The sequence below is a fragment of the Lonchura striata genome, chromosome 20, assembly GCF_046129695.1.
Source record: "Lonchura striata isolate bLonStr1 chromosome 20, bLonStr1.mat, whole genome shotgun sequence".
In the NCBI taxonomy this organism is placed as follows: domain Eukaryota; kingdom Metazoa; phylum Chordata; class Aves; order Passeriformes; family Estrildidae; genus Lonchura; species Lonchura striata.
In genome coordinates, this window is record NC_134622.1 from 7,949,406 (window position 1) to 7,968,545 (window position 19,140).

A 19,140-nucleotide genomic window follows, 5' to 3' on the forward strand; every position below is an offset into this window, starting at 1 on the left:
TGAAGAGCTGTAATTTGCACTTTGCTCTGACAGCACCGACTGTCCCCGGTCCCTGACGGAGCCCAGGCGGGCAGGGCGAGGCTCCTGCACCATCTCAAGGAGAGCTCGGGCACTGCAGCTCCACACACGAGGGACACGCACTGAAATCAGCTTTATTTCCCATTAACTCCCCTGGCCGCTGCCTTAAGGCTGTTTCGTCAAACGGAGCTTTTTTTTCCTTCACTCGCTGCAGAAATTCATTGATCTTTTCATGCAAACAGCAATACTCACCTCCTGTTTGCTGGGCTGGATTTCCCTCCTGTGTCCTGCTTTCCAAAATAATCAGGATTGGTGCTCACCTCCACTTGGCTGCAGCCAGGAAAGCCCCACGAGTTCATGTCCTTGCCTGTGATTTTTCTCCACAGCCTTTCCTCTGTTTTGTCCTATTCCAGAAGGTTTGCAAGGACAGATCCTGCCATGCCTCGCCCACCAAACCTTTCTGGAGGTCACAGCACAGCGTTTAATGTGCAAATATCCAGCTGTGGGTCAGACCCTGTGCTCTGGAGAGCAGCAATTTTTGTTTCTTGGGAGGATGGGTGGCACAAGGAATCTGCACCTTTACTTTCCAAACAGGTTTCCAGCTCACCACTGCTGGGAAACTGGAAGTGGTTTCCCAAATTCACTTTTCCTATCTTCTTACAAGAAATAAATTCTCTCTACTGAAAGCCCCTCTGCTCATTACATAATTATATGTTGGGTTTTAAACATTTTTAGAGGGATTGTGACCTTTGTCTGATGTTTTTCTCCATCTCAGTCTCTGCTTAGAGTAGGTTCTTTTATGCCTTTTGGTTCAGGTGTTTTTTTCATTATCTTGTGCAGCAGTTACTGGGTTTGGTTTTGTTGTGTTGGGTTTTTTCATTTTGAATTTCTTGCCAAACAGTCTGCAGCCTTTGGGACATAATCGAAATAACAGACTGGAGATCTCCAGGCAAAAGCCCTTAACCTTGTAACACCTTATTTATCTCACAAGTGAAAAACTTTCAGGGGCTGTAACTGAGCCAGCTCCAGAATCTCATGAAATCTGGGCATTGGTGGGTGAAATTCTGATGATTTAGGGAAAGTATGAAAAAAAGAGAAAGAAAATGGACTTTACACAAGACACACAGATAAAGCAGCTGCAGATTCCAGCACAAGGATGGGAATCATCACTAAATGACCTCATAAAGCAGTACCAACTGTACTGTGAGATCAGTGATGGCTCTGCAAGTGGCTCTGATTCACTGCCAATAAAAGGGTTGGAACAATTTTCCAAATAACACAAACCAAACAAATCCTGCAATATTTGTTTATTCCCATCTTTCCTTACTTAGCAATCAGACTACATTTAGAAGCTAGTACAATTGGCTTTGGGATAAAAGAAATTCTGATTGCACTTCCCTGCTATTTTCCACACTGTGCTGGGAAGCACATCTGGGAGTTGGATGAGTTTTGGAGAGGTTTTGTTATTTCCACTACCACTGTTTTAAGAGCACATTCCAATGGAGAAATCTGATTCCTAGAACCCACAAACCACCACTACACGTCACCTCTCCTCAGTTGCTTCATTAGGAATTGTTATTTTCTGCCACTTGATTAAATCTGAGAGTTGACTTTCATAAAATTATCTGTCAATATTTGGCACCTGTCAGGGGAACTGTGTTTAAATTCTCACATGAAAACTGCATGGTTTTGTTGACAAACTGGAAAAGGAAACTATTAAGTCAGCTGGTTCCTCAGCAATCTAAACATCAAGCTTTGCAAAGGAGATATATATGTATGTATGTATAAAGTAAGGGGAAAAAAGTCAGCATTGAAAGACAGTGGGTACTAATTGTTTCCTTTTATTCTAACCAAAGCATCTTTTTAGCAGTTGTATGTTAACTTTTTCATAGTCTGGATTTAGATTTCATGGAACTTTCTTTGCTGAGTGACAACAAATCAGCAAGCCAGGCTTATTCCCACATGACTTCCATTCCGTCCCTTGGAAAGTGTAATTTTTTATCATCTCTGAACAATTTCCTGTGAACTGACAGGGGTTAAGTGGCTTGTTCCTCCAGCACACCCTCAGGAGAAGTGCTGGGGCAATTCCTTGGGAGCAATCCCTGGCTGTGAACTCTCTCCCTCACACCTGGGGAGAGACTGAGGCTGTCCTTGGATGCAGCTGTGCCTCGTGCTGTGGTGCAGGACCCTGAGAACTTCCTCAGGCTCAGGAGGGAGCACACGGCAGCTCCATCATCACTCGGCTCTCTCCAGCCTCATCTCAGGGCTGCTGTTCTCATCAGAGAGCTCTGCCTCAGGACAAAATGGCAGTGACCCAGCAAAAGTCACATCAGCAGGGAATCATTGCATCCACAGATTTTACCCACATTTCAAACATTAAAGACAACCCCAGCCACCTGTAGGTGTTTGTGGATAAGAAGAGCCTGCAGGCACCAATCCTCACCCAGTGTTTCCATGGCTGTCCCCCCACAGGCAGAGGAATATCCTTGATCTCACCTTGGCATCTGCATTACTTCTAAAATTGTAGGGCATGAAGGCAGAAGTGTTGCTGCCAGATTGGCTTCGTTCCCCATAACGTGTTTCAGCCATGTGGATTTTCTGTGCTTATTTGAAGGGAAAAAAAAACCCCACAATACTATTGTATAAAGTGTACAGGGAAATATCTGGGCAAGAACTGGGGAGATAAGCACGGGCTGGACAATACTTTAAAATACTGAAACCAACAAAAACTGGCTTGGAATCAGTTTTGAGTTTATCAAGCTCAATCCTCATCAGTGCTATCACCAACAACAAAAATATCAAACTCTGGAGAAAAAGTTAATTCTCCATGGTTGATATCATACTCATAGATAGCATAGAGGAAACGGAAGAACTGGTGTTAAAGTCATAAGTAGAAAGATCTTGAAGGACTAAAATTACTGACCTTTTGGAAGAGGAAAAAGCCCCAAAACAACCCATGCATTAGTCATAATGAAAATATTGTGCATAGCACAGCTTTCCAAGAGATCTGGCTCTGTGTCAGAGCCACCAGGGAGTAAAAGAACTGTTTGCTTGCCTTCACTCAGGTGACAGCACAAAGTGGGGGCTGCGCATGAGACCCCAAAAGGGTCCCTGGAGGATCATCTGCTCCATCCCCCTACTCAAAGGAGGATCAGCTCCACCAGTGCCATTTCTGACATTTCTGTACGAGGTCTGTGATGGAGGCACCACACCCTCACTGCAGCTCACCAGCATCTTCCCATCCCATCAGCTCCATGCACCTCTTTAAAAGAGAAACCAGAATGTCCCAGTCACTTTAGAAAGTGTTTATTCAAAAGCTTCATAGCACCATCTTGTTTTTTAAAACAACCAAATAAAATGCAGCAATTAAAACGTTGGTTTTTCTGTTGAGCATGACACTAACTCCACCTGTGAACATATTTATGGTTGTTCTTGCTAAAATAACTGAAAAATAGCGCTCCTGTGCACACAGACAGCACTGGCCCCTGGGGGGTTATCCAGTCCCAGCTCAATAATGGAAGAATAAAACCAAGTGGAACTGGATACCTCAAGGAAACCGTTCCCCTTCCCCAATTCTGCCGGAAGAGAAAATTTTCTAAAGGTCATTTTTACAGTTTTAATTCATATGTCCGCCTCCAAAACTTCAGCAAAACTAAAAACGTAAATATATAAAATATTTTTGGGGAGTTCTTTTATAGGATAAGCCAGACCATAATTAGTTAATTATCTCAAGATGTTTGCTCTAACAATCACCTAACTATTAAATTCTAAAGGGCCTTTAATGCCCATTTTTTCCTAGGGAAAACATCAGTTAAGATAATTTTACCACATTACTATGTTGATTTGCATTAAAAATTTAAGATAAAAATCAAACTGCCATTGACAGCACTTATCTGCTTTCATTCTGAGGTTTTTTTCCTTTTCCCTTTGAGTTTTGGAGCAGCCTGTCTGAGAGCTGGGATCAGTGAAGCGCTATTTCCCAAGGATCCTTAAGTTACATTTCAGGAATAGGGACCAGGCCGAGGGCTCGGTCTCGTTATTGTTTGGCTATGGCTTCCGACCACTGGAATTCTCTATTGCAGCTACTTCTGATGGCCATGGGGAGGCAAATGCTCCGTGTTTCACTTGGCCAAAGCCCCCATGGGGTCCCAGGCTGGCAGAACAATGGGCTCCTGCTGCATCACGGCCAGGATCTCCTCGGGCACGTGCTTCTTGTCCACCACCACCTCGTACACGTACTCGGAGAACCAGTCATCGGTCATGATCAGGTAACCTGGGGGGAAAACAGCATCACAGCACAGAGCCACTGCAGGAAAGCAGCCACAGACAAGCCTCACCTATGGATGATGCATTACACAGGTCCTGGTCATGCTGGCTATCTCTCAAAACACAGCAAAAAAATATCTGGAAGTTAACATACAGGATGTACTTTGTGTGCACTGAAAGGCCAGGCAAGAAGCCCAGCAGGAAAAACAAGAGCCAGAAGATCCATAATTTATGCTTGCTCTGTTAAAATGGGCATTGAGAATATTCAAGGGAATTACAAAGCCTTTAAGGCAGAGTGTAAAATTATTTGAATCTATTTGAGGCTTTAGAATTTTTCGGGTTTCTAAGAAAATGTTCTTGGTTTAGTTTTTGCAGTAAGAGGCAGCCACTGCTTTCCTCAAAGTCATTTAAATCACACTTTGGCTGAAGCAAATCCTAATTATCTCCCTTAATGTGAAAATAACAGTGAACACCCCTTGAACTGGGAGTGAGGGAAGTCACTTCAGGAATTTTAGCAGAGAGCTACCACTGGAGACAAGCTATTCCAGGTGAAATAGGAATAAGAGTGGCTGTGAGAAAGGAAGCATTTAGGAGAGAGATGAGAAGGCTTTATGTAATAAAGTTCCTTGTGTCCTTATATTGTATCATCACACAATCAAATGAAACAAGAAAATGTCCAAAGAATATGGACAATAAATGCATCTATCGCCACCATCTTGTTTCTAAAGCAAGAGATCAGATAATCCCATAAATTAAAACCCCTATCAACTGTAACCCGAGCTAGAAGCCATTTTGGAAACACTGCTAAAGGGAGCTGCCTTGATTATCCTCTCTTCAGGATATGAGTTCTTGGGACACACAAAAACCTCTCCCTCCCAAGAGCCAACAAGTAATTGCACCCTTGAGAGGATTAATGAACTCTGCCTCTGACATCCTGTCCCTCGGAGCCGATTGGGATCGCGGCGTCTGAGCGGGGAGGAAGCGCCGAGCACGGCTCCAGAACATGCAAATAACCCAGGTTTGGGGAGGCCTGGGCAGTGCAGACCCACACACACACCCTACACACACCTGGGAGCGCCCTGGAAGTCCCCAAGGGCTTTGGAGAAGCCACATTGTGCTTCTGCTGTAACTCCTGCCTGGGGAGAGCAAACAAACAGTGCCCCTGTGCCAGAGCACTTTTGGGATGAGATGCACAGACAGACACAGGGTGCCTACAGTTAAATCCTTGAAATACCTTCCTGCAGGAGAGCAACACTCAATACAAGACATGAAAAGCCCAAAGGTTGCTGACTTCAAGCTGGAGGTGCATCCTAAAAAAACTCCTTTCATGCCAAAACAAGCAGATGGACCCCTCTCCACAGTGTGATTTAGTACTCCTCTCTTCCTTGCTTTTCAAAAAAGATATCCAATGGGATAAGCTGGGTTCAAAGTTAGGTAATAACATCCTGTGTGTCCCCAGAACAAAAGACTACTCACAATCATTAAAACTTGCCAGCGTGGCTGAAAAAGAGCCAATAAAACAGAGAGGAAATATTTGATTGAGAAGTGACTTTTTTACCTTAGAAAACAAACAGTGTTTGTCAGCAGCTGTGTTCATTCCTTGAGGAAAAACACACAGGGCTCCAGAAACACTTATACTAGAGATATAAATGTAATTCCTAAATACTTAGGAGAGGCAAAGCTGGGCTGGTTCACAGGGGTTCCCTTTCTCCAGGACAAGCAGTACCACAAGATTTCAGTTCTGCCCACTCTGGAGTGTGAACATATAACTGACTCCATCCCATAATTCCCAAAACAGGAGTCCAAGTCTTTCCAGTCTTGCACCATTCCTGTCAGGGGAAACAGGTGGCACCTGGCACCCTGGACTGTACCTGGAAGAACAGGGAATCCCACATGCTCTTTCCTCACAAGAAAGTAATTTCTTTGCTCATTGTTTAATGACTCAAGTGCAGTCCCTGGTGTTTTGCTGCAGGCTGGACCCTCGATCACCCTGTCCAAGAAATCCTGGGAGCTGAGGCTTACTCCTATCCCCACACCCAGCTGGATTGTGCCAAGTTTAGCATCATTCCTGGCTGACTCTTCACTGATGTGGACTCTGGTTTCTTGTGCTGGACTTGCCCAAGCACAGCTTTCCAATTCCTTAACAAGGCAGATAAGATAAAAATCTTAACTCTTATCAACAGTGAGACACAGACTCAGTGGCACTGCAAGACAGCTCAGGCAAACTCTTGAGTCCTCACCCTCCTACACAGCTACTACTGGACACTGAAGAATGGAAAGTAAGGGCAGGAAGGAGAAGAAACCTCATCAAGTTGAGTCACAGTCCCTGAAGGGATTTAAGTGATGTGTAGATGGGACATTTGGGGACCATGGTTCAGTGGGGACTTGGCAGTGCTGGGTGAACAGTTGGACTCTTTTGGAAATTAAAAGGGTTTTTCCAACCTAAATGATTCTGTGGCTCTCAGTTACCTCCCCCAGTGCCCTGGAGGACATGTCCAATTGCCTTTTGCTCCAGAGCAGCTCATTTGGTCATACCCAAGAAAATCACTCGGGGATTTAAGCTCCCTGATAAAAAAGCAGTCTGAAATAAGAGTCAAGCTTCCTAATTCTGATGGGATTTTCTGTCAAGGCATTTCTCCAGGGAACTCCCTAAGCAAAACAAAGCCTAGTCAGGGAGCAAGACTTCCCAGAGACTGTGGTGTCCCCCGGTACAAGGCAGATAAAGGACAGTGATTCACCCTGCAAAGTCCACACAGATGCCATGGGGACAAGACAGAGCAGGGTTTATTCAAGTCACTCTGGGCTCCCATTTTATTTCAAAGGAACGACCAGCTCCTCTTACACAGCTCATTCTTGAGAGGAGAGTGTGGGTCTGGATGCTGCAGCACACAAGTGCCACAGCTCAGTCCCAGCCCAGCAGGCACCACTTGTAGCAGTGTCAGGGTTCAGCTGCTGCCCTGTGCCATTGATGTTACCTCAGCATCGATTTGGCTTCTTTATTTAATCTAACATTCCAAAGAACATTTCACTACTGACATATTGCTGAGCCTTGAAGGCTGAGCGTCAACAGTTTCATTGTTTTGTGAAGTCTGAAGATTTTTATTGGAATACTTTGCTGTGAATGGATACAGTTAACTCAGAACAGAAACTACTGCAAGACCAAGAAACCACAACATAAATTAGGACACTTCCAAGAATATTCTATGTTTTCCTCTGAGTTGTTGATGTTATTGAAAAGCTTATAAATAAGACCACATCCTAAAACAGAGTTCTCCAAAAATAGTCTATTCTCAAAAGAAAGCCAAGACATCCTGGGAAAGTTTTGCCACATCAAATCTTACAAGCATGACATTTGGGATTAATGTGCAGCAGAAAAATGTGGCCTACAGTGACTTATTCCTGGGGACAGAGTCTGGCCTGGCACACTCTCACTGAGGCTGTGCCATGGCTGAGCCCACATCTGGCCTTACTCAGGAGATAATAAAAATCATGGAGTTCTCCTCCACTCCCCGTAGGAAAATCTGCCTGATTTGTCTTTGCCACATCCTTATTTCCAAACATTCAGCTTGCTGCTCTCATGACTATAGATTACCTTTATTGCCACGGTCTTCACCCCAGGAGTTTTCCACTCTCCATTTTTCAAATGCATCTTCTTGCCCATCCTGTGCCAAAACAAGCCCATGACATTCAGTGCTGAAGGAGAGGCCTGAGCAGGCAACCCCTTCCACATCCAAATCCAGCACTAGGAAAACACAGAGCTCCACTCCTGAGAGTCCCAGAGGTTTCTTGCTAATGGCTGGAGAAATGCCATTTTATAAAATACTCACCTACCTACTTAGATAAAATGTGGTGAAAAAGAGAGTCTGCAATCAATACTTATTTCATCAGAAAGCTGAAATTTAACTAAATTCTAGTTTGGATTGAACTGACTCACAGAATTTAAGCTGCTGTCCCTGTCCCACATCAGGGCATGGGGGAAATTAAACACAGCCTGCACAACTTGCCTGAACTGGGAATCAGAGGAAAAGAACAAGGAACTGTCAGAATTCAGAACAGCATTGGTAAGAGCAAGTGAAACCCTTCAAGAATCCAGCTGAAGGACACAGCTCCAAGTCTGGTGCTGTGCACTTAAAATATTTTAATACAAAAAAATAACCTGAAAAACACCCCATAAATCCATTTTTAATATTGAATGGAATATTGCTGTAATGCTTCTATTCTCCCTTGAAAAGAGAGAACAGTCCTTAAGATGGGACACTCGAGAGCTCCCAGATCAAGGATATCAACTCTGGATGCTCTCAGAGAGAAACTAGGAAGAGCACATTCACATACAGTAACTTTTTAACCAAAAGGTACATTTAATCCACATCAATTTTTGATGTTAGAAAATGGTATTTTTTTTTATCTTCAAAGCCTTCTTATAAAAAAAGTCAACCCAAAATATTACATTTTACAACTCAGTTTCTCAAAGCCCCTTCAGATTAAGATTTCTAAGTACCAACTACAAAGTTTTCCTTGTTTTTCAGTTAGATATTTACGGAAGTGTTCGTGCAAGCTGATATACAATGAAAGTGTTAAGAGTTCAGAATGCAGAAAACAGGAAAAAATTATATTGAGTTGTAAAAAGTAACTCGGAACATTCTTGTGATTCAGCAGTTCCATCTCAAGTCTCAGAACTCCACAGCTCAGGCAAACTTGTTCAGTGCTGTGCAAGCTGTTATTTCTCAAGCCAAGGTCAAGCTGGACAGGAAGAGATCACTTCAAAGAATCTTTAATAATGACAGCTTCTGGAAATAAATGGAAACATCAACTTTGCAGATAACCCTGAGTTGTAAGTTTTTGCATGCTTCTTTTTACGTCATTATGTGCTTTGTTATGGTGCCAGGAGCAGATCTAGCTGTGGATTCATCTCAGCCTGCTTGCCACAGAGCTATGCTGGACACCATTTCCCTTCTCTAATTAGAGGTCAGAGATCACATGCCAGGGAGCTGCAGGAGGTTAATCCTGCTGCAAAATGCCTCCTACCAGCATTTTAACAGGACCTTCAGGCTCTAAGCCAGACTGGACTAACCATGCAGTGGTTGTCCAATCAAAGTTTGTGGGTAAAAGGAAAAGTCCTTTGACATGTCTAAAATTCTCCCCTCCTTGTTAAATATTTGTAGTCCTGAACACTCAGACACAAACAACACAAAGGGAATAAACAACCAGGCCTTGTGCACCAGGGGGCTGTGGCACACTCTGAGTGAGCCCAGGACACAAAGAAGCTCCCAGGATATTCCAACACATGCCTGCCAGCACCAGAACTCCAGGAGGGAGACTCTACCTTCTCAGTGACAGCCGTCAGGACCATGGCATGGGTCATCAGGGATTCTCCAAAGATCAGTCGTTCTGCTTTGTTCATGTTCTTGATGGAGACACCAAACACCAGCTCGTGATTAAATCTAGCAGAAAGACAAATAAGCCACATGAGAAAGGATGCAGGGGGAGCTCTGACAAAGGGAATCAGGAGACTGCCCTGTGCTGGGAGCCACTGCACAACCAATTTTAATGTCAGAATAAGTGCAAAACCTGATCCCTTTAGGAATCTCTCTCACCATATATCAAACATTTAAATAAGTAAGAATATTTAACAACTACTCACAGAGTATCTTGAAAGGATTCAGATTAAACTAACAAGTAAAAAAAATTCTGCTACTGCTGAATTACTTACATTTCCTCTTTTGGGGTATATAATCTAAAGTATGTACAAATCAGTTCTTTGAGCAGCTAGACTGTTCATGTCCTCACTGAGTATCCCAAATGACAGCCTGCTTGGATTCTCTACTCACATATTCAGGTCATTGATTCCCAGCTTGCCACAGAAGTGCTTTGCCACATCACAGCCAAACCACACAGCCTGCAAAGAGAAGGAAGGGTCACGTCTGGGCCAAATCCCCAGGAGTTTTACATGGCATGGGCTGCACTGTGCCACCCACAAAAAGAAACCAAACCCACCTCGCCATCCTTAATAGAGGCTGCAGCCAATTTCTTCAGGACCTCCACAGGCTGGTTGTTGTAGAGAGTTTTCCTTCCTCCAGCCATGTTGCCCAAGTACTCCACTGTGTAGAGCCTGTTGTAGGGATTCTGGGGTCGAGGATCGTTCACTAGACAAATCTGCCAAAAAACCAAGATGTCATAAAATAAGGTGCAATATTAACTGAAATCTTTGAAGATTGAAACTAGAAGGATTTCAGGGAATGGCTTTTCTCCCAGCCAGCTGTCTGCCCCATTAGCAAACAAGTCAGTTGGCTGAAATAAGAGGTTTCTTAAGGTTGTTTGTTGGGGCTTTTTTTGCTTTGCTTTTACAAGTTCACCTCGTAACTGTGGCAGAGCAGCTTTGCATGTTATTCCTTCTCTGATGTCTGCCTTATGACCTACTACAACTGATTAGGTCATTGCATATTTTATCATTACAAAACCACCGTGGACTGCAACACAAGATCCCAGATAATTGAAGGGTAAAACACAAACAGCACAACAGGAGAATAAACACTCTGACTTGGGCCAGCTGTGCCCATTCCAGGTGCTGCAGCTACAGAGCAGACACATAGTGGCAACAGTGGAAAATAAATGGCTTAGCAGCAAAAAAGAAGGCCTTGGAAAGTTTTCAGCATCCCCAACCTTATCCTCCATGTTGAAGTAAGGCTTCACATGCTCGTTGTAGAACTGCACCGGGGTCATGGGGCCGTATTTGTGGTAGTTCTTCTCCTTATCCCGGAACTCCCAGCAGAAAGTCTCCGGAGGGCTGCCCAGGCAAGTGCTCACTATTCTGAATACCTGCCCAGAGAAGCAAACAGCTGTGAGCCTGCTGGAACATGCAGCTGTGCCTCTCCTACCACAGCAATGCCACTGGAGCATGGATTTCTCCACATGAGAGCCAGCTGGAGAAATGGGATCTTAACGGTCGCTTTTGAGCACATGAAGAAACACACACATCGATTATCTGCATTCAGCTCCTGAAATCTTGGTGTTTCAGCAGTTCAAAACCAGTGTGAAAGGCCTCAGGAAAATCAACAGAGCTTCTTTCTCCACTCTCACACTTCCTGTTCTCAGGCAAAACAGAAACTCACTGATTCCAGGTTATCCTAGGAATGCAGCAGCCCAAAGCAAAATACAGGGCACTTCCCAGCCTTGTTACAACATTTCATAAGTAATTCTGAAGCTCCTCCAACACTGCCAGAGAAACTTTATCAAAATGATTCTCTAAAGGCTTGAGAACAGCATCACCTGTTGCACCAGGTGGCTTACCCCAAGCAGAGACAAACCAACCTTTTAATGTGGGCATTTTATCCCAGTGGTGTTTCCCCTGTACTAATTCATTTTTATTGTAATGTTCATTTGGATTTCAAAGATGGGCCTTTGCTTCTTTTCAAAACCCTAGAATAACCCCCTCATCTCTTTTAATACATTTAACAACATCTTATGCAATTCCATTCCATCTCCCTGCCTGCTGCCTGTGACATCCTTTGCAGCTGGCAGCTATCTTTGGATTTTTAGCACAAAAAGTTGACCAGATTTCAAGTCATCAGCCTCCCTGCAAGTCAGAATATAAAACTGCATTTCAGAACCACTACTGTACTTTCTCACAGGGCTTATCAGAAAATGTGCCAACACTGGCAGTGAAACCACATGAGTGTCTTTAAAGATACAGAGCAGGACCTGTCACAGGTACTCTGGGGACAAGGAATTTAATCACAGTTAAACAGGTTCAAATCTGTTTTATTTCAGCTGACTTTGATCTTCAGCTCTGTCCATGTCCTGAGCACAGGTCTCTTCCTTGCAAGGAACCATCAGGTTATTTAAAATAAGAGAGGGAGTAAAATCTGAGCTGCACCTTCTCCACTGGGATCCAGCTCCTGTGGTCTGTGCCAGCCTTCCCAGCCTGGCAGACTTCACACTTACACAGCGGAGTAGACACAATACCTTTCCCAAAGCTGATTTAACTCTTTCTGGAGCTGATCCTAAGGTTCCATAAGAACTAGCTGTATGTTAATGTGCTCTTTGTGCTGGCAGCAAAAGGAGTGCAATGCTCCTGCTAAATAAAAGTGTTCTTGCTTCGAGCAATTTAAGAAAATAAGTGAAAAGATTAATTACAGGTTGAAACAAGGGTGTGGGCATAAGGCTTCTACTGCAGGAGCTCACACATTTCTCAATAAATATGGTAAAAAGCAAACATAAACCCCTGAACTACTATAAATATTTAATTTTGCACAGACTGCACAAAAGGTACCATTTGCTGTGGCTACACCCACATTACCTCAGATAACCGCAAGCGCTGAGAGATGAGGACATGAACACAAATTAAGGAAAAAAAAAAAAAGAGAAAAAAAGGCTTTCCTTGCCTAAAAGGAGAGCAGAAACCAAATGGGCTCCAGCCAGAGGAAGGAAAATGATGGAGACAGAAGTCTCCAGTGAACAGAGGCACTGGAGCCTGGAATTGCCTCCCTCAATTGTTTTGCCACCACACCCAATATAGGCCCTCTCTTCATATCTCACAAGCTTCCTCTACTAATAAATAAAATAAGCATATTTAAACTAAAAGGTGATTTACATTGCCCTAGTGACAACTAGAAGCAAGATAAAGCAATGATAGAGTGGCTTGTGCTAAACCCCAGAATAAATGAGGAGGGGAAAAGGAGGACACTCCTGATAAGGAAGAGTCTGCAAAGGAGAACAGCAAAGGAAGAAAAATCCTATGAACTACAACAGATTTCAGCTTCTGACCCGCTGTGCACTGCTTTGATAAGAATGTTTATACAGTTCTGGAGTGAATATTTAATCCCATGTTCCACAACAATTGCCCCATTTCAGTTTGAGTGCTGCTCCCAGCCGAAGCAAACCAAGATTTTCTATGCAAATAGAACCTCCCAGAAAAAACCAAGCTCTGCTTTGCCACAAAAATACAGAGGCAATGCCACTCACACTCATCTAAACACATGCAAGTCACCTTTACTACTGCAGGAGAAAATGCTGTGTTTACCTCGGAGAATTAAGCAGAACCATTTACAGAACAGAAACTGCAGTTAAGAACCTTTCATGTCAGTTCCAGATCTCTTGTCAGAGGGCAAGAAGCGCTAAATAAACGAAGAAACATTTAACAGTGAACCGTGTGTCCCTGCCCTAAGAATGACCATCTCTAGGAAGCTTTTGATGTTTGCTGCAGAATCCCCAAGGCCTTTTGGACACACAGTGCATGTAAATTACATTAATTCACCTTTGAACTAAGTGCAGATTGACAACATTCTGGGGTAGGCTCAAAGCACAGCATTCTTAAGGCATGAATTTCACAACAGTTTTGATGAAACCCAAGGAACACAAATCAGTTTTCTTCTTTTACCCTAACCTTAAAACTGGATAAAAAGAAGCTACACAAGTTTACATGAAGTGCAAAGATGAATTTCCAAAACCCAAACCAACACAGTTTAATATGGAACTAAAACTCTACAGAGATAGCCCAAGGCAGATTCGGCCTAAAAGTGATGTTCAGTGGATTGCAGAAAAAGCTAACACACAACACCAAAACATTTGATTTCTCGATTCATCTAAAGACATACATTTAACCACTGGGTCACTTGGCATTATATGTTTGAGAAATAAATTAAATACATATTTTTTCTAAAGTGCATGGACTCAGTCACACCAAAACAGCCCCAGTTTAAGTTATTTTTGGCAGTTTAAGAATCAAGTATGAGCAGCACAGGATGAGACAAATGATGTGGGTTTTTGTGTGAGCAGGAGGAGGTTCAGGCACTGCAGATACACTGACAGTGATGGAGCCAATTCACAGCCAAAACCATGCTGTAATTCATTCCTCTGCTGCCCCCCAGGATCAGCCCTCAGCTGGGCTCAGCCTTGTGCAGACACCTCCCTTCTGTGGTTCTTTTCTGCTCTCTTGTGGGGAATCCTTGCACAACACTTGTGCTACAAGATTTGCATTCAAAGCCATCAGAATGCAAATTTCAACCTTTCCTGTTATTTCTAAGAGCCTGACAGGCCACTCTTTTAATCTCTCAAGGGACAAAATGATGCTTTTCCCACAGCAAGGAGCAAATATCTGTAAAACATAATTCTGAAACCTATGGAGTCAAAATATTTAGAAAAACTCAGGATGAAGTAAGCAATAAGCCACTGCAAAACAAATTCACTTGAACAGCTCCAAGAAGACTTTGTTAAGCAACAAGAGGCACTTGTTTTGGCTGATCTAACAGCTACATAACAAAAGTAAGTTCCAGCCTTGTGTTCCAAGTTTCATGTCACACCAGTTTATTTACCTCTTCTATCATCATGTCCATGGCAGCACAAATTTCTCCTTTGCTTCCTCCACTTTCCACCATATTTCTTAGCCTCAAACAGTATTCTCTCATCTGTTTAAAGAGAAAGCCACTTTGTTATGAAAGGTGTGAAGGGTGTCACCTGATTATTTGCAGGGCTTCCTACCTGCTTGTTTCTAGCATCTATTTTATGCTTCATAACGTGTTTTCAAAATGAAAATATCTTCCAGAAGCTTTGTTAGAGATTGAGTCATTAAAAAAATAACACAATAATTGAATGCTGTTAAAGTAAAATACAACCAAAAAATTAACAAATAGTCACAATTCAATTACCATTTCCAACCATGATGTGAGGCTTGCAGCCATTAAGCTGTTAAAGCTTGATTTCTCTCAGTCCCGTAAGTGATGCCACAACATCCACACACACCAGCACATCTGTGACTCACAGAACACACTTTCCTCATACTGACACTTTTATTTTGCAATTCTAATGCATAATTGATCTCTTGGCTGATGAAAAGAAAGGGGCATTTCCCCACTGCATGCACAGCTGCAGTCAGAGCAGCACAAGCTTCCCATTAGTGTCACCATCCATAAGGCCAAGAATAGTGATGGGGCTCCCTCAGGACCAGCTGCTTTGCCATGCCCAGGATTAGAACATTAACAACATTTAAAATGTCCAAGCTCATTCCACCACGTATTTTGCATTTTTTATGTGGATTTCAGGAGGCAGTTTTCCCCAAGCATGCAGCATATGAACTGGAAATGTAGCAAACTGTAAAAAATGTCTGAATTGCCTCTTTCATCTAGCTACCTACGCCAGCCTCTTCCCAGGCTAATTCATTTCTGCAGTTCAGGGAGAGAGTTAACACCTTCCTTCAGACAAAGCTGTGCACTTCTATACCGAAAGCTCATTTTTAATATGCAGTGTTTTTAAAACACATTTTTTCCTCCATCTTTTTCACCACATTTGGCAGTCATCTCTAGAAACCTTGGCACACAGGGAGAAGAGATACTGAAAGGGTGGGAAAGAGACACTTAGACACCATGTGCTGGTTTTGCAGAAACAGATTTAAGCAGCCACATGCCAAGAAATCTCTGGAAATCTGAGGATTAGGAATAACTGCTATTAAAAGCACAAAAGGTACTTTCAAGCTACTGAAGCCTGACAATGGACATCTTCCATAATCTCACCTTCCTGCTCCATGTTTCAAGATTAACATCAGACTTTGCTGAGACTTTAGGCTGCTTGTAAATAAATTTAAGTTGCTGAGATGTAATTAAAACTTTGGTCAATAAGGATAAAGTGGTTTGAAACATTTGGAGCAGGGTCATTCCCATCCCCTCCCATAAGTTTTATCATCTAAATCAATTTTACCTTATGATTCAAGATCTCGTTCATTCTTCTGGTAGCCTCTGTGGTGTGAGACTCTGGGAAGTATTTCTTGGGGACAACACCATACTTCTCTAAAATAAATAAAACTACAAGTTAACAACTGGCTTTTTCACACAATAGATGCTCCTACTGCTCATACCCATATGAAGATAAAGAGAGTTTAGGTTTGTGCAAAGATTATAACAGAAAGGCTCTTATTTAATGGTTACAAGTACCCAAAGTTTACTTTTTAATTTGTGACTGAATCTTGACCTCTGATCGCATTCCACAGGGATCCCAGAACGTGAAATCCCTGAACTACTCAGTATTATTTAACTGAACACTTAAAAGTTCTGAATTAATTAGTGCTTTAGGAAGTCCTGTTCACCAGGAAAAAAAAAACCTTGATTACTTTAAAATTAATCTCCTGAAACACCTTCTAAAGAACTGGGCCTCCTGTGAATCACACCATGTAAATTATCTAAGGTTAAAACTGACTTCCCAGTCTCCTTTCCTCAACATTTATAAAACACCAGCAGCAGCTTAATGGCTTCCTACATGAGAGTACCACTCACTGTGCAAGGCTCTGGATGTACCAGCAGCAGCCAAAAATCTCTGCCCTGATTAAGTATTTATAGTAATGGGATGAGGAAAAAAGGAACCTCCAGGCTTCAAAGAAACAAATTCCTTTTGTGATTCTAAATTTGTATTATTGCCTTGTTGATTTACAAAGGTGCACATTGTTTCACAACACAAATGAGAGCAAGTGCTGGTGTAATTAAGCTTTGTAAGACCAGCAGTGCCACATTCCACACCAATTCCTTCTCACTGATCTTTATACCAACTTCAGGCTGTAATTCCAAGTAGTTTTCCTTTGTAAACACACCTGGGTCCAGCAGTGCCCTAAAGACTGTACATGGCTGTAAATAAATGAGGATGAGTTGATGACTGGAGGAAAAGGGTATTGAACCCTTTCATTAAATTGAAAGCCAGGGCTATCTAATTATTTGCTGATCTTCTGAGCTTTTATCATCAAGAGGACTATGCAGGAGGGATGCCAGACAAGATTTAAACCAAATATTTATAATCTGGCTCCCAAAAAGTCTTTGATAAAAAAAAATACGGTGGTTAATGGCATCATGTGCCTTAGCCATTTCCCAGGCCTCAAGAGCAATTTTTTTATTCTATTCCATCCCCCATTTCTCAAAGCAGACTGCAGTTTCAGGAAGGGCTCCTTATGACCAGTTCTCTCACCAATAATGTTGACCAGCATATCCCACTGTCCACCATCATTCGTGGGGTTGGAGAGCAGGAATTGCACCAGTCTTCCTTCCACTGGCTCCTTTTTCTGAGCTGTTTCCACAAAGGCATTTAAAAAGTAGTAACAACGTTCAACCTGAAACACACAGACAAAAAAACCACAACCCTTTCAAGTCTGATATATTATGCATTCATGAATTGCTGAGTATTCAGTTCTTTGCAATTACAGAACAGATGAAGCAATTTTCTGCTCATACAATGAAGTTCTCATTTTCCCCTCTAGCATCCCTATAAAATTCTTTGTTAGACCAAATGTTTAGGAGTGACTTCACACAAGAGTTTGAGGATAGGGGAACAGGAAACAGAAGTTATGCATAAAGCCTGACCCAAACTAGCACTAGATATGCTTAATTTCCCTTAGAGGGGAGAAGCAGGCACACAGCTCACCCATCAGGTCACAAGCACAACTGAAACCTCAGAGCTACAGTCATGTTTCCCCTGAAGCACCCAAAGGTAACTTCTGAAACATACAGAACTCTTGAAAAAAAATGACTTCTACTGCTCCAAAACATCAACATCTTGAAAACTTTTTTCTCAAGCTGAAAGTGCCACTTTGCTTAACCACCTGCATTTAAAACACATTTTTAAGGAACTTTTGAAGTTTCTTCTCACACACACTAAAACAATGCAGCCTAAAAGAAGCTCTGTCCCAACACTAACACCTGATTGCATAAGCAACCCTACAACAATCTACATGACTGTACCTTATCCCAGAAAAAGAGATAGGACTGGCTGAACTCAAACTCTTCAATGTTGTATTTCTTCATGAAAGGAAGACGCATTGCGTTGAGGCAGGAAAAGATCCAGCATCTCCCTGAGAGATCAAAGGAACACGAATTAAACTGGAACACCTGTGCTCGGGAGCTGCACAACAATTCCTTTTACCACGAGATTCATGACACAGTTCTGCCTCGAGCCTTTGGCTGGGCTTCTTGCAACACCAAAACCCTCTGAAGGTGTTCTGAAATCTTTTATTGCGAGCACATCTCTCAGTTACGCCACGCAGAAGGGAAAAGACGCAAACGCTGCAGGTCTGATGTGCGATGCTAACTCAGGAGGATGCTGCAGGAATTCGACTTTTCCCCAAAGCCCGGACAAAGGGCTGTGGAGCAGCTCCCAGGAGCTCCATCAGTGTTAGGAGTCAGCCCCCCTGCTCTTACCGGAGTTCTTCTGGTTGGTGACGGGCTTGCCCTCGGCGGGCACGGCGTGCTGGAACACCTGCACGGTGTCCTGCACCACCTGCCGCTGCAGGCACACCTCCAGCGGGTCGTTGCATGTCGCCACGTTCTGGGCCAGCAGGAACTGCGGCTCGGCCCGCAGCCGCCGAGTGAAGGCGACGGCCTTCTCCGTGCTCAGCCCTGCGGGACAGCGGGGCACGGTCAGCGCCGGGGCACGGCCACCCACCCCGCTGGCACTCACACACACAGACACACACACATACACACAGACACACAGACACACACACAGCCGCTGCCAGCCACCGCGGAGCTAACGGGGAGGCTCCCGTCCCGCCCCGTTATCCCTGCCCATAGCCCCCGTAAGGTCCCGGTAACGCCTCGCCTCCCCCTCAGTAATTCCCCCCCTACCCAACTTATTGCTGAGGTAACCACCAATCTCCCAGCCCCCGCACGGGCCGGTAGCCGCCTCCCTACCCCGGGAATTACCGTCCCCTGACCCACTGCTAAGGCACCGATGAGCACCACCCCCCTTTCCCCGGTCACCGCCCCCCATCCGAGGTACCGCCGTAGCCCTCACGGACGGACCCCCCGGCCGCCCCTCACCGCGGGCGTTCATGGCGGCACCGGCAGCACGATCCCCAGGCGGAAGCGGCTCTTATAGCGCCGGCACCGG

The 19,140-nt window shown here is 43.7% G+C and overlaps 1 protein-coding gene across 2 annotated transcripts; it reads right to left on the reverse strand.

Moving 5' to 3' along the window:
• Positions 1–3,302: 3,302 nt before the first annotated feature.
• Positions 3,303–19,140, reverse strand: BLMH (bleomycin hydrolase). Of its 2 annotated transcripts, none has more exons than XM_021524960.3 (12): positions 19,071–19,140; positions 18,450–18,647; positions 17,994–18,103; positions 17,224–17,365; positions 15,973–16,061; positions 14,595–14,687; positions 10,945–11,100; positions 10,279–10,437; positions 10,113–10,180; positions 9,608–9,725; positions 7,877–7,946; positions 3,303–4,291 (listed from the first exon to the last, which is right to left on the reverse strand). In XM_021524960.3, exons 1-12 carry the CDS (start codon positions 19,081–19,083, stop codon positions 4,140–4,142), a joined length of 1,368 nt encoding a protein of 455 aa, XP_021380635.1. In that variant the 5' UTR covers positions 19,084–19,140; the 3' UTR covers positions 3,303–4,139. The 2 variants fall into 2 exon arrangements, with proteins under 2 accessions (XP_021380635.1, XP_021380634.1); XM_021524959.2 differs by having other exon boundaries at positions 19,053–19,135.